Source organism: Thrips palmi, unplaced genomic scaffold (genome assembly GCF_012932325.1).
Source record: "Thrips palmi isolate BJ-2018 unplaced genomic scaffold, TpBJ-2018v1 HiC_scaffold_2, whole genome shotgun sequence".
Taxonomy (NCBI): domain Eukaryota; kingdom Metazoa; phylum Arthropoda; class Insecta; order Thysanoptera; family Thripidae; genus Thrips; species Thrips palmi.
In genome coordinates this window covers 4654086-4667369 of record NW_023144629.1, presented here as the reverse complement: position 1 = coordinate 4667369, position 13284 = coordinate 4654086, and the positions used below count along the sequence as shown (strand labels likewise).

At 65.7% G+C, this 13284-nt stretch overlaps 1 protein-coding gene across 3 annotated transcripts; it reads left to right on the top strand.

Moving 5' to 3' along the window:
* Positions 1-2380: 2380 nt before the first annotated feature.
* On the top strand, positions 2381-13280 carry LOC117646809 (nascent polypeptide-associated complex subunit alpha, muscle-specific form-like). 3 transcript variants are annotated; one of them, XM_034388034.1, is made up of 4 exons: positions 2381-2550; positions 7531-11132; positions 11252-11774; positions 11891-13280. In XM_034388034.1, the coding sequence occupies exons 2-4, from the start codon at positions 7537-7539 to the stop codon at positions 12293-12295; spliced, it is 4524 nt and encodes a 1507-aa protein (XP_034243925.1). In that variant the 5' UTR covers positions 2381-2550; positions 7531-7536; the 3' UTR covers positions 12296-13280. The 3 variants fall into 3 exon arrangements, with proteins under 3 accessions (XP_034243925.1, XP_034243927.1, XP_034243928.1); XM_034388036.1 differs by lacking the exon at positions 2381-2550 and adding an exon at positions 3412-3537; XM_034388037.1 differs by lacking the exon at positions 2381-2550 and adding an exon at positions 5534-5646.
* Positions 13281-13284: the final 4 nt, after the last annotated feature.

Genomic DNA, 13284 nt, shown 5'->3' with positions numbered 1-13284 from the left:
ATACTACTGACGAAGACGACTCTCGGAGTCAGTCCACAGAGCGGTTTCGGAGTTGGAACGGGTGGCAGCGTCGCGACGGTCGCGACTCTCGGTGCCATGCTTGTGGCTTGCCACAAAGTGGAGTAGACGAAAGAGTCGCAAAACTGGTGACCGACCGATCGAGCGACCGACAGCGCCAGGCTGACGGGCACGATGCCGTGAGGGACTTTGGGTAAACAAGACGAGAAAGTGTCGCAGCGCAGCGGAGGGAGTCGTAACGCGTCACCGATCCACATGATGCCACGGCATGCCGCGAGGCCGTGCCTGGCCGTGCCCGAAGAACGAGGAGCGATGGGGATAAACAATCGCGGCGCGGGATTTCTCTTTCCAGCGCGGAATGCGGAATGCGACTCCGTTTTCCACCGTTTTCGGGGCATTCCGCGTCCAGCCAAATCCTTGTTCCCGCGACGCGTTTTGCCCGTCGCCGTCGCGCGATTTGGCGCTGCCGCCGCGCTGTCGTTCGCCCACGCCGCGATCTTGACTTTCCCCGCGACCCGTGCGACGGCGTGCGCGCGTGCCGCCCGGGCCTGGCTCTACCCTTCCACCCCTCTCTCTCGCACCCAGCGGGACGCCCCATGCGGAGCGACAGAGGAGGACGGAGCGATGGGGCGAAAGAGAAACAGGCGGCGGCCGCGGTTCGTCGGGATGCGTGGCGACTGGGTGGCGCCCATCGGAAGCGCGCGCCGAGTCCACCGAGTCGACCGTCGAGGATCGTGGAATGTCGCAGCAACAGGAACCAACCGGAACACCGCGCGAGGTTCGAACCTCCGCGTCGCCGCCGCGGGCAAGGCGCAGCAAGGCGCAGCAAGGCGCGGGTATTCCAGCCGCGACATTTTTCATCGCCGCCGCCGGCTCCTTCTTCGACGTCCTCTGCTTCCTGATGAGCTTTCACGAAGGCGCCACGCCGCTAAGTACGCGGAGGGCCGATTTCCCCGATTCGCGCTGCACTTGCTCTGCAATCACAAATGAATTGCAATCGCTTCTGCAATGACCGGCAATCGCAATCGGGGCGCGGCACACACACTGCCGTGGCAGCGGTCGCCGAGGGCCCGTCCTGCAACCACGCCCACTCGGCCTGCTCACTGCTTCCGCGCGTCCTCGCTCTGTCTCTGTCGCACTCGTGGGGCGCCCCCTCCCGAGCAGTGGGTGCGAGAGAGACGGCCGACGCACTAATGAGGACCGCGAGGTGCACTGGGTGCAGCACTGGGTGCACTGGGGGGAAACGGGGCGCCGCTGCAGCTCAAGTCGACCGCCAGGCCGCCAGCCGTCGGGAAATGGAATGGCCCCCCAGGCCCCCAGGAACTGGAGCAGGGAAGGCAGTGTGGGCGGAGTGAGTGAGTGCATCAGCCCAGCCGTTGCGACGGATCGTTTTCATCGCCCCGTCTCTGTCGCCCCTACGTGTGGCGACGCAAGCGAGCGAGAGAGACAGAGCCGATGAACGCGGCAGCGGCGCAGCGGCAAGGAAAAGTGAACGCCGCGCCAAAGCGTTTGGCAGCGAGCTGTCAATTGGTGGCGCGTCCCCGGCTGCGCTAGCTGCGCTGTTCTGCGCGTTCTGGGTCGACGGCCAACATCGGCCCCCAATCTCTTGATCCAGCCATCGAGAAGTAGAACTGGGGGCCGTTCCATGGCCGCGGCAGCGCGGCCCGTCTCGGGGGGCGGGCGCGCGCTCCCACTGGAAGTGGATTTCGGCGGAGAAGCGCGAATCGCGAAGCGCCACCTGCCGAGCGACTCCGAGGAATCGAATCGTTCCGACGCTCTGTCGCTCTCGCACCTCGCAACCCTTGCGGCGCGCCCCGCGAGTGCGACTGAGACAGAAACCACTCTCTGGAATGAGTCTGCTGGAGCCGGAATGGGTGCTGTTCCGTGCAGCAGCGTAGCAAGCGTAGCACGCAACGGGGGGCAAGCCGGGGGCAGGCCGCCGAGCCGCAGAAGCTGAATATCGGCGACCGCTACCGCTTCGCGGTGGACGCCCGGATGCCGGCCTTGGCCGCCACTTTCGATTGTTGCTGAGCCCTCTGCGCGGCCCTGCCGGCGAAAAGGGTTGAAGGGAGAGGGGGGAGGGGGGCAGGCCGGCCAGGCGCACGGCCCATACGTGCGTCGGTAGGCCGGCAGCGCAGCGGCGCGCCGCGTCGTCCCGCCCCAGGAACCCATAGCTAACTGTACCTGAAGGTGGGGTTGGACGGTTGGACCCCCCTCTGCCCGCCCCCCTACGCCCCCCTTCCCCAGCGCCGGCCGGCAGGCCACGGCAGGCCACGGCAGGCCCCGCAAGGTGAGGCAGGTAGGGAGGGGCGGGGAAGGAGCAGCGGGAGGGCCCCTTTCCTCCGAGCCTACATTGGTTCAGTCAGCCTCCAGCCCCCGACGACACAGCGTGCAAGGATGTGCGCCAACGCCAGTGTCCGTTTGTGATTGTGTGTGTGTGTGTGAGTGAGTGTGTGTGCCGTGACGTGACAAGAAGAGCGGTGCGCCGTCAAGCCCCTGGATAAGCAATCGTTTTCGTAACCGCGCCGTCAGGTGAGTGTAGCGGTGTGCGGACGGAGACAAGTGCCTTCTAACTTGCGTATGCAAAATTCGGTCTGCGGCTTGCATGGCAGCCCTCTTGTGTCTATTGGGCGAATCGGGCGACCGGCAGGAGTCAGAGAAGTCCTTCTCGGCAGGCGAACTTTTTAGTTTCGCGCGTCGCGCTGCGGAACGCCTATGAACGCCACGATTTCGCCGGGTGCTTCTCCTGGCCACCGATCACCATCATCAGCGCAGCCGGCGCGCCGGACCCGCCCCGCCCCGCCGTGGCGCGCCATGCACTGCCCATGCCCAGGTTCAAGGTTGTTCCAGTTCCATGGCGTGGCAGGGCGTGTCGCGGCGCGGCGTGGCGCGGCAGGGCACGGCGCGGTGTCTCGGAACTGGAGCTCGCTAACGGTCCGCCCAATCAGGATGCTGGAGGCTAAAGGCGTGCCGGTGGCGTGCCCCTCGCCTGTCGAACGGACCGACACATGTCACGACCATGTCACGGCCATGTCACAACGCGTGCCGGACGCGTCGCGGCGACGCCGTCACCGGCATCACCGCGGTGTCATAACTGTAACGAGGCGACACTGCGAAGTGCACCGCGGCGTCACGGCGTCGGCAGCGATGTCCCTCGGGCCTCGCCAGCCTCGCCTGCCCGTTTCGTGTGCAGCCGCAGCGGTCAGCAGCGCGGCAGGTTCGCTGGCCCGCCCCCGCCCCCCGCCCCCACCCTCGACCCCCTGTCGCCCTGCGGCCGTGAAAAGTAAAATCAGGTAGAGACAGAGATTGAGAGTGTAGATCCTCACTTTTCCTTTCGGCGCGCATCCCATCGCACCGGCCGGGGTGTTGTTGTGAGTGTCGGAGCGGGGGTGGGGGTGGGGGTGGGAGTGGGTGGGGCGGCAGGCAACATCAAAGGCAGTCGGCTATTTTGTCAACGTTTGAAGTGCAACCTTCCCGAATCACTCCGCTGTGGCCCGGGGACAGAAATGAGTCCCGCAGGTAATACAACAATGGGAAACTAGAAAATTGCGATTCGGCGTGAGGAGGGACTACTTTTGGAGAGGTTACGCTAGGACGAGGTACCTGCCTCGCCGCCACGCCAAACCGCGCCCACGCCGCGCCCGACCGCACCGCGGCTGGCGACGCCACTCCGGAGAATAGAAAATGAAGGTGCACTTTCCATTATATCCTCGTCGGCGAGGCAGACGGGGCGACGGGCGGCGTGCCGCCGTGCCGCAAAACAGGTGCCAAGCAGGCAGCGGCGGGCAGAGGCAGCAAAGGCCCATTTGACGCGTGCCGCGCTTCGCAGTGCCTCGCGCGACGCGCTTTCCCGTCCGAGTCCGCCGTGTCTCCTCGGACGGGACGTGGTCGACGATACTCGGCCTCTCCCACGCCGGCGAACCATTTTGGTCCGATTTGGTCGCTCCAAAGTGTCACTGGGGCGCCTTTGTCGCCGCTCGGGGTTGTCTCGGAGTGGGCGGGGCGGGGCGGGGCGGGCGCCGGACCGGGACTCGCCTCGCCTTTGTCGTCGCTCCTCCCTCCATCACTCTCCATCACTGTCTATCAGCTGGGCCGGCGCCGACCGACCGTGCCCTGGCGGTGTCGATCCCGCCACACATCCTGGCGTCTGTGTCGTGTCCTTATCCGAGGGACGGCGAGATCGTCAAGGGACCGCAGGGCCGCGCTGGCCTCAAAAATGACGAGATGAGGAAAGGGCCTCGGAAAGGGCCGTGGTCGGGCTGGCTGGCTGGCTGGGAGTTAGAGGGACCGGCCCAGAGCCCGGAATGGGCTGGCTGGAGATTGCTGGTCTTCCTGCCCGGGCCCGGCTGGGCTCGGCTCGACGCGGCCAGGTATGCAGGGCTCGGCTGCGCTCGGCTCGTCCGCTCGGCTCACCTCGGCCTCCATAACGGTGCAGCGGCCTTCGGCCTTGGCCGTGGCCCTGGCCGTGGCCCTGTCGTGTGTGTCCCGCCTTGCCCGCCTTGCCATGGGCCGACGCCCCCCCCCCTTTCCCCCTCAGCCGGCGAGACCGGCATCGTCTGCTGCGACCCGCTCCGCTCGCTCCGCTGTTACGGGTTCCGGCTCGCCAAGTGCCACTCCATGGCCTCACACTGGACCGGACAGGACCCCGTCGTTGTCGCACATCACACAAGGAAACCCGCACCGATAACCAGCCGGGACGTCCAAACATCTCAAGCCTCACTCGTACTGAATTGGGCGATGTGTGGGCTTGAGCGAGGGAGAGGGGGGGGATAAACACGCCTCGATTGGCCAGCAGGGTAACGGCACGGGGTGAAAATCTCTGAAAACGGCCGTGGCAGCGTGGTGCCAGCCGCCACGCCCAGAGGCTGCTGTCAAAGCCAAGGAGTCCGCCAACGGGCACCGACTCGGGCACCGACGCCACCGACGGGCTGCCAGACATTTTAAAGCCTGCCAGCGCCGCTTCGCCGCTTCGCCGCTTTCCACCGCGATGACGTCCAGGCCGGCAGGCTGGCCGTAGGCTGGCCGCCGTGTCAACAGAGGTGACCCGGAATCCTGCGGCACGCGCTGCGCGAAGGCAGCGACGCGAAGGCTGCGCCCCGCCGAGAGAGAAAAGAATATTCACAAAGCATGATGGAAGGCTGGGCGCGCTGCGCGCCTGGCGCCGGCGAGGCAGACCGGCCTGTCGAGCACCGCTGCGCAGCGGTTGCGTACCGCCACGGCGCTCCATTACCATTACCATTACGGGCTAGACGTTCGGAGAGCAATCCATTGGTGGGGTCACACGTTCGGTTCGAGTCCCATTTAGCGACTCTGGAGCTCAAAACGCGTCTAGAGTTTTGGCCGCCGGCGCCGGTCTTCTGGCCCACTGTGCGGCCCGGCCTTCGCCTTGACTTTGGCCGGCGCGCGCGTCGAGGTCTCCCTGGTCTCCCTGCCTAGGCTCCCCGCAGGGAACGGGGCCGCGCCGAGGAAGAAGAGCGCCGCGTTCTAGTTGTCCGCTTGTCTGCTTCGGCATTATCGTGGGAGCGCGATAAGTGAGAGTTCTCGCCGCTGTCTCTTCGTTTCCGCCGCTTCCGCGTGGTCGTCGCCTTGTCTGCCTCGTCCCGCGGCCCGCGGCCCGTACAGTACCTGGTACTACACTGTGTTCTCCACGCCGCCGCCCTGCCGCCGCTCTTGTTGTTCTGGGGCATGTGAGCCGGGCAGCAGACTGATTCCGAGAGTCGTTTTCGTCGCTCCGTCTCTCTCGCTCTCATGGGGCGTCCCGCGTGGGTGCGAGAGAGACGGAGCGACTCTCGGAGTCAGTCTGCAGCAGGCGGGCCTCGGCAGCCGGCGCGACGACAGACTTCACACGTTTCCCTTCTAAATGGTTACTTTGGCCGCGTTGGGTGCTTCCACTGACCTGATTTCGGACGCCGAGTCCGCGCCGCGCCGCGCCACGCCGCGTGGCCGTGTGTGTCCGCCCCCGGCCGCCGTCCCTCTCGCTCACTCACACACACACACTCGCGAGCGCTCCGTATCACGAGCAGGGACTTTCTTCCACAGCGCCCGCCTCGATACATGACGACATTAAACTCATCCGCTTCGTCGTTGTTACTTTTGCCCATTTTTTAAAATCATTTTTTGCTTTGCAAAGCGACATGGTTTCCCGTAGCTGGGCCGGTCGTGACCGTCGGGTATTACATTCGCAACGCTTCCTTCCTTTTTCATATCTTTATTATCTCGGCGATATTCTCCGCGGCTTGGGCGCTGGACGCCTCGTTGGGCATGGTCATGGCGTGGTCATGGCGCGGCGCGACGAAACGCCCAACTTCGGGGCGCCTTCTTTCCCCTCCCCGCCCACGGACTATTTTTTGATACCTCACAGACTATTTTTGCTGTCTCAGAGACTATTTTTGAACAGGCTATTTTTTGATGAGACACAGTATTTTCGATGTTTCACAGAGTATTTTTGATATCCCTGCCTAGCCAAGAGATTCCCGTCGCGCTGTCTGCGCACACTCGTGAGGGCGTTCCATGAGGGTGCGAGAGAGACAGACGACCCCTCCAGTTCATTCGGCTGGCTGACCTGGCTGCCGGGCCTCCGCGGAGATTAGCCTGGGCACGCACACACCGCGCGCACACACACCGCACACCACACACGGCCCAAGGCGCGGCGCACGGCGCACGGGAGGCCAGGCGAGGTCAAGCTCCACTGCCCCCTGCAAACTGACTAAGCAGATAGGCGGTGCGATACTTCCAGGTCCCGCAAAGCCAATCCCGTACGAATCCCCTCCCTGGCCGCGCGTGCCGCGTAGCCGCGTAGCCGCGCACCGTGCGTTACCCTGCCGACCGTAGACTTTACCAGACTGTGCGCGGCACAGGGATTGCCCGCGGACAGGTTGCGGCCCGGTCCGGTCCGGCTTGCCGCCGCCAAGCGCGTCAAGCGCCACGCCGCCACGCGTCAGGCCCGGAATAGAGCAAGGACTTGCAGGGTAGGGCTCAAGGCCCGGGGGGAGGCAGGCTGCCCTTTCTGCGACACACACTGTGAATCGACGAGCCTGTGCGCTGTGTCCGTGTCCGGCATGGCCGGACTCGAGGTGTATAAAAAGGCGCTCTCGCGTGGCGCTGTTTTCAAATGAGGGGAATAAGGGCAGGCCGCGGTCCGCGCTCCGCCTTGCCGCCTTGCTGCATAGTGAGTGGCCGTTTGTTCCCCGCATCCTACATGCCCGCTGCTGTGCTGCTGCACTGCTGCTGCGGGGCGTGGCGGAACTGGCGAAGCTGGCGAAGCTGGCGAAGCGTGGCGCTCAGAGCGCCGCCTTCATTTCGTTTAACGGCCCTGCTGTGTACGCCCTGGAGGCCCTGCATGCGGCCGGTCCGGTTCCCCGTCCAGGCATGGTTCCATGGTCAACCTGGCCGGGGGCCTGCAGCTGTCAACCCCAAACAGGGTGCGACGTTCAAGTTCAAACCTAACACTTCTTGTTCAGTGTTGAGATTTTGTAGTGAGTCTCACTAATCTGTGCTCCTGCTTTGTTTCAGTTCGCCATGCGACTGACGTGGCAGTTGGCCGTGCTGGTGCTTAGCGCCGCGGTGGCCGCGGTGGGTGTCTTGGGCGCCCCCGGCCCCCCGCCCGACGATGGTCTCTTGGGACCCCCCGCGGACCAGCTCCCCATGGAGGCCAGGGACTCGGAGTTGGAACTGGAGGACGACCCCTCGCCCCCGCACTCCGCCGCCCTGCTGGGCCCCGCCACCATCCTCAACGGCGGCAAGCCTTTCTTCGCGGACAAGGACCCCGTGACGGGCCAGCTGGACCTGAGCGCCGCCAAGGTGGAGCCCGCCGAGCCGCCCCCGCAGGACGACTACGACTACGAGGAGCACGACGGCATCGACCGCAAGGACACCGCCGGCACGCGAGGACGCCCCAACGACCTGGACTCGCAGGGCGCCCTCAAGATCGTCACGCCCAACTTCCACGACTTCCTCAACCTGCCCGTCAAGTACTCGAGTGCGGGCGACAAGTACCCGCTCATCTCGAGCTCGTACGCCAACACCAAGGTGCAGGGCATGGGCGCCAGCAGCGCCAGCAGCAACAGCGCGTCTGCCGGCAGCATCAAGAACCACAAGCCGTACTCGCCGCCCTCCAGCACAGTGCCGGCCCCGCACTACTACACCCTGCCCACGACCACGGCCACCACCCCGGCACCCTTCACGGCGTCGACCACCACGGCCCGGACCACCCCTCGGACCACCACGACCACGACGACCACAACCACGCCGGCACCGACAACAGTGACTCGGCGACCGAGCGTGCCGCCCACCAGCGTCGCTACGACCCGCAGACCCACGCCCAAGCCCACCACGGCGTCGTCGTTCTGGTCGCTGCTGGAGTCCGAAGAGTACCCCGAACCTTCCGGCCCCTCCGGACCGGAGCCCGTGGAACCGCCCCAGTCTTCCTTCGGCATGAAGCCTCCCCGAGAGGAGGGCCCCTCCGTGGACTACGGGCCGGACTACAGCTACGACGACGAGTATGCCGCGCCGCCCCCGAGGCCACCCCAGGCGCCAGCACTCTCGCCTCGGCCGCAGAACTCCCACCAGCCCCCCGCCATGGGGCTGCTGACGACCGATGCGCCAGTTCCGGCTTCCAAGGCCACCACGCCGGCCTCTACGTCTACCTCGACAACCACCACCACGACCACCAAGGCCCCTACCACGACGTCAACAACCACCACGTCGACAACTACCACGACAGTGCGACCCACAACACGCCGACCTCAGCTATCCACGGTCATGATCCTGAAGCCGTTCAATCGAAAGCCCGTCGTGGTGACGGCCCAGTCATCTCCGAGCACTACCACTACCAGCACCAGCCCCGCCCCCACCTCGACGACCACCACGACGACCACGCCGGCGCCCACCAGCGCGGAGGCCTCCTCCACCACGAGCGCCGCACCCACGACGTCCAACGTGGTGCTGGTGCCAGAGCGCCCCAGTGCGGGGCCCGGCACCAGCAACAAGGTGGTCTTTGAGCAGGCGCCGCCGCGACAACCGTCTGCCCCCAACGCCGGCCCCGCTCAGCGCCCGCCTCCGGTCCGCCCCCAAAGCCCCTACCCAGGGCCACCGCGGCCGCAGCAGCAAGGCCCCATCGCCATGCCGCCCCCACTGCCTCCCCGCGACAGCCCCTACGGCATGGCGGCCAACCAGCCCTTCCGCCCCCTGTACGACCGGCGGCCCGGCCCGCCCCCGGGCTTCCTCCAGCAGGGCGCCCCCGTGCCGCCCCCCGGCCCTGTGCCGCCCCCCGCGGGCCTGCCCCCCTCCGGCTACGGTGATCTCATCACGGACGCGGGCGGCGACAACAACTACGTGTCCTTCTCTTTCCAGCCGCCGTCGCCGCAGCAGCTACGCCCCCCGCCAGGCCCGCCCCGCTTCCCCGGCGTGGAGCCGCCCCGACCCAACCCCCCGGGCCCCTTCCGTCAGCCGCCCCCCTCGCCGCCCCCGCGACCCACGGCAGTGCCCACTGCCCAGACGGCCCAGACGACCAGCACCACCGCCGCGGAGCGCGAGGGCGCCGTGCCCCCCGCCAACGACAAGCCCGAAAAGCAGCAGCAGACCACCAAGGTGCCGTCCACCACCAAGGCGCCGCCGCCGGCCAGCTCCACGAGCCGCTTCGTGTTCCCCGACGAGAAGCGCGACAAGAACGTCAACGAGCAGGAGCGCGACGCCGAGCGCGACGGCCTGGACACCAAGGAGATCGTGGTACACGGCTCCTTCCAGCACCCCAGCCAGAGGCCGCACGGCGCCGCGGTCCAGGGCCAGGGACAAGGCCAGGGCCAGGTCATGGACGCGCCGCCCCCGTTCCGCCGGCCGCCGCCGCAGACACCGCCCGCCGACATGATGCCGCCCTTCGCCTTGGACTCGGACCGCGAGGGTTCCGAGCAGCAGCCCGCCTACGAACTGCCACCCCCGCACAACGCGGCCGCCGCCAACGCAGCCGGCCCCGTGCCCGCCACCGACCTCATGCCTCCCGCGGACCCCGGCAAGATCCGAGGCCCGCCGCCTAGCACCGACTGGCCGCGACCGCACTGGGAGACGGTGCAGGGCCCCGCTCAGGGCCTCGGCCACAACGGACGCCCCAAGCAGCCGTACCCGCAAGGCCTCGGCCAGCAGGGCTTGCGGCCCAAGCTGGACACCATGCCGCCACCGCTAGGCGGTCCCGGCCCCGCCAACCCCAACCTCGGCCCCGGCCACCGCATTCTGCCGCCCGGCGGCGCCGTGCCTCCAGGCTACAAGGTGCACAAGCAGGACACGGGCCTGCCCAACATCCTGCCGCAGTTTCGGCCCAACGCCCGTCTCTCCGGACACCCCTCCGAGCAACAGCACGGCATGCAGCTCATGAGCCTCAAGCAGTACCCGCAACAGCACCAGCACCAGCAGCAGCACCAGCAACTACACCAGCCCATGCACCAGCCCATGCCGCAGAGGATGCCCCTCATGGAGCGTCCGGGTGAAGGCCGTCCGCTGCCACCGCACCACCTCGCCCCGCTGCTCAGAGTGAACCGCCACAACGAGGAGCTGCAGAACGACGCCCCCGCCCCCGCACAGGTGGAGCCCGAGTCGGCGCCGCCGCAGGGACTTCCCCCGCCCATGCAGCACCACTGGCCCAACGCCGCCAGGCCGCAGCCGCACAGACGGTCCGGGCCGCCGATGGCGCCACCGATGGGTCTCGACGCCCACCCCGGCCATCCCGGACACCCCGCGTCGCGACGCCGCGTCGCCACCCTGCAGATGATGCAGCAGCGCGGCGTGGGCCCCACTCACCGCGTGCTGTCTCGCGCCGACCTGCCCGCCAACGCGCCGCCCGGACCCGCCCCCGTCTTCCTCGTGTACCCCGTGAGCAACGCGGAGCGCGCGGAGCAGCCCGCCCTGGCAAGCCGCCCCGACAGCGAGCCCAACAAGCTGGACGACCTGCTGGAGCCGCTGTACGGCGCCTCGTCCAGAGGGGACGACCCCGTGCTCAAGCCGGCCAGGCAGCCCGCCAAGGAGCAGGCCAAGGAGGCCGCCAAGCCTCCGCGGGCTGACTTTCCATACGCCATCGAGCACCCAGCAGACATCGCGCTCGCTGCCGGCCCCGGCACCGCCGCCAGGTAAGCAAGACTGTCACTATCTCTTTTTCTTCCCGTCGGCCGTGGCGCGCTTTAGCGTAGCTACGTTGTGTGTCCTTCCCTGATTCCCCCTTGACGTGCAACTCTGTCCTGTCTCTCAGGCCGCCGCCTGCTGTTCCCGCTGTGGCGGACAAACGCCGCGACGACTTCCTGGACGCCCACGCCGACGGCGAGATCAACGTGATCCCGTACCTCCAGGACTATCTGCCCTTCGCCACCAAGCGGCCCCCGGCGGCAGCCACCCCTGCCAAATCCGCTGCACTGAGCCCCGGCGCTAGCAGCAGCGCCGTCACCGTGTCCAGCCAGGGCCAGGGTCCTCCGGCCCGCATCGTCCTGGGCTCCGGTACCTCCGCGCCGCCAGCTAGCCTCCAAGTAGCGCACGCGCAGCCCATCTCGGCCACGCTGCACACGGTCACGCCCACCCCCGTGGGGCTGGGGCCGCCCAGCCGCCACGAGACCGTCATCGGCGGCGCGTCGGGCGGCTCCGAGTTCACCGTCGGCGCCGTCATGCACACCCTCAGCAACCACAGGCATTCGGCGGACGAGGCGGCAGAGGCCGCGCCGTCTGGACCTCCATCGGGGACCCCCTCGGGGCCGCCTGTCCTGGATGACCACGGTTTTCAGGTGAGTCCTTGGTCCTCGGTCGCACTGGCCGGAAGACCGCGCGGCTTCAAGTTCCTAGGGGACTGTGGCGCCAAGTCCGAGAAATGCGTTTCCTGATAGCCTTGTCCGTGTCGCAGGCGCCCTTCCAGGCGAGCGTGAGCGTGGAGACTGCCCCGAGCGTGCCGGGCGGTGCCGCCGTCACGCCCGTCGAGGGCTGGAGCGTGCTGAGCGGCGCCATGCGCCCCGGCACGGTGGACAAGGCCGACATCCGCGACATCATCAAGGAGACCACGTCCACCGACTCGTCCTTCGACTTCGAGAACTTCAAGCCGCAGCTCTTCGGCGGCTTCAAGCCCATCCTGCACGAGGACGACGCAGGCCCGGCCGCCGCGGCGTCGGCCCCCTCCGCGGCGCCGGTGTCGTCCTCGTCCACCGCCGACGATGCCGCCGCCCCTGCCATCCACGCCGCGTCCACCGATCGTGAAGAGAGGCAGCTGACGATATCCGCGGCCCCCAAGGGAGCCGCTGCCACCGCCAGCTGAATCTCCTGAACCAGAAAAGTGCGAGTGCACGCGAACATTCCATTTCATTCTCGTCAGGAAGTAGTCTCGGTGGCGGGGGAGGGACGGGGAAGCCCCTGCGCCCCTGCCTCTGACCTACGTTGAGCCAGTGCAGGACAGTGCAGGGCCAATGCGAGTCGGCTGAGGCCTTAGTCCGGGGGTGTTCGGTTCAGGCCCGTGGCTGTGAGAGACTTGTCGAGCCGATGCACGCCTGCAGCCTGCACTGGGCTCATGACTGGACGCAATTTCAAGCCCGGTGTTGCCACCTTTTCATGCTACGAGCCAAAATCTTTGCAGACTGAACACTCATTGAGGGGTGGGATGAAGGCCTTCCGAGCATACCATCTAATCGGCAATGCATGTTATTCTGCGGCTTCTCCCCCTACTCCATGTGTTATTAGTTAACTTATTTATTTATTTAATCCTTCTTTAAAAATAAGATTGTTTGTATTCTCTCTTGAGATTTTGGTGTGAAGATGGCAACGTCGTCTGCAGTTGTGTCAGACCCTCCCTTCATGGTGGTGGTAATACTATTGGGGTAGCGGGGGCTCTGGCCACTGCACACATAAAGGGCTGCATACTGCATGCCAGAAGCTACTCTGTGATGTCGGTAGATGTAATGAAAGAATGTAGTTATGACCAAATAAGGACACATTCAGAAATGGCATTCAAAGTTTACTTCCCTGGACACAGGATATGTTGCCATATACAGCACATAAAAATATGTCAAGGGCTAGATTATTCTGTGAATACTGTTAAAGGGATTGCTCTATTGTAAATAAAAGTGTAACTAGTAAATGTTGATTGTCATTTAAGAAGGAGATGTATCAGAACAGCATGTGTAGATATATTACATCTCAGAATGCACCCACCATGATTTCAACTTTATGAATAAATCAAGGAATGATGACCTAATTTGAAGTGTATGATACAAAAAAAAGTTTGACTTTTAAAAATTATAAGCTTACATG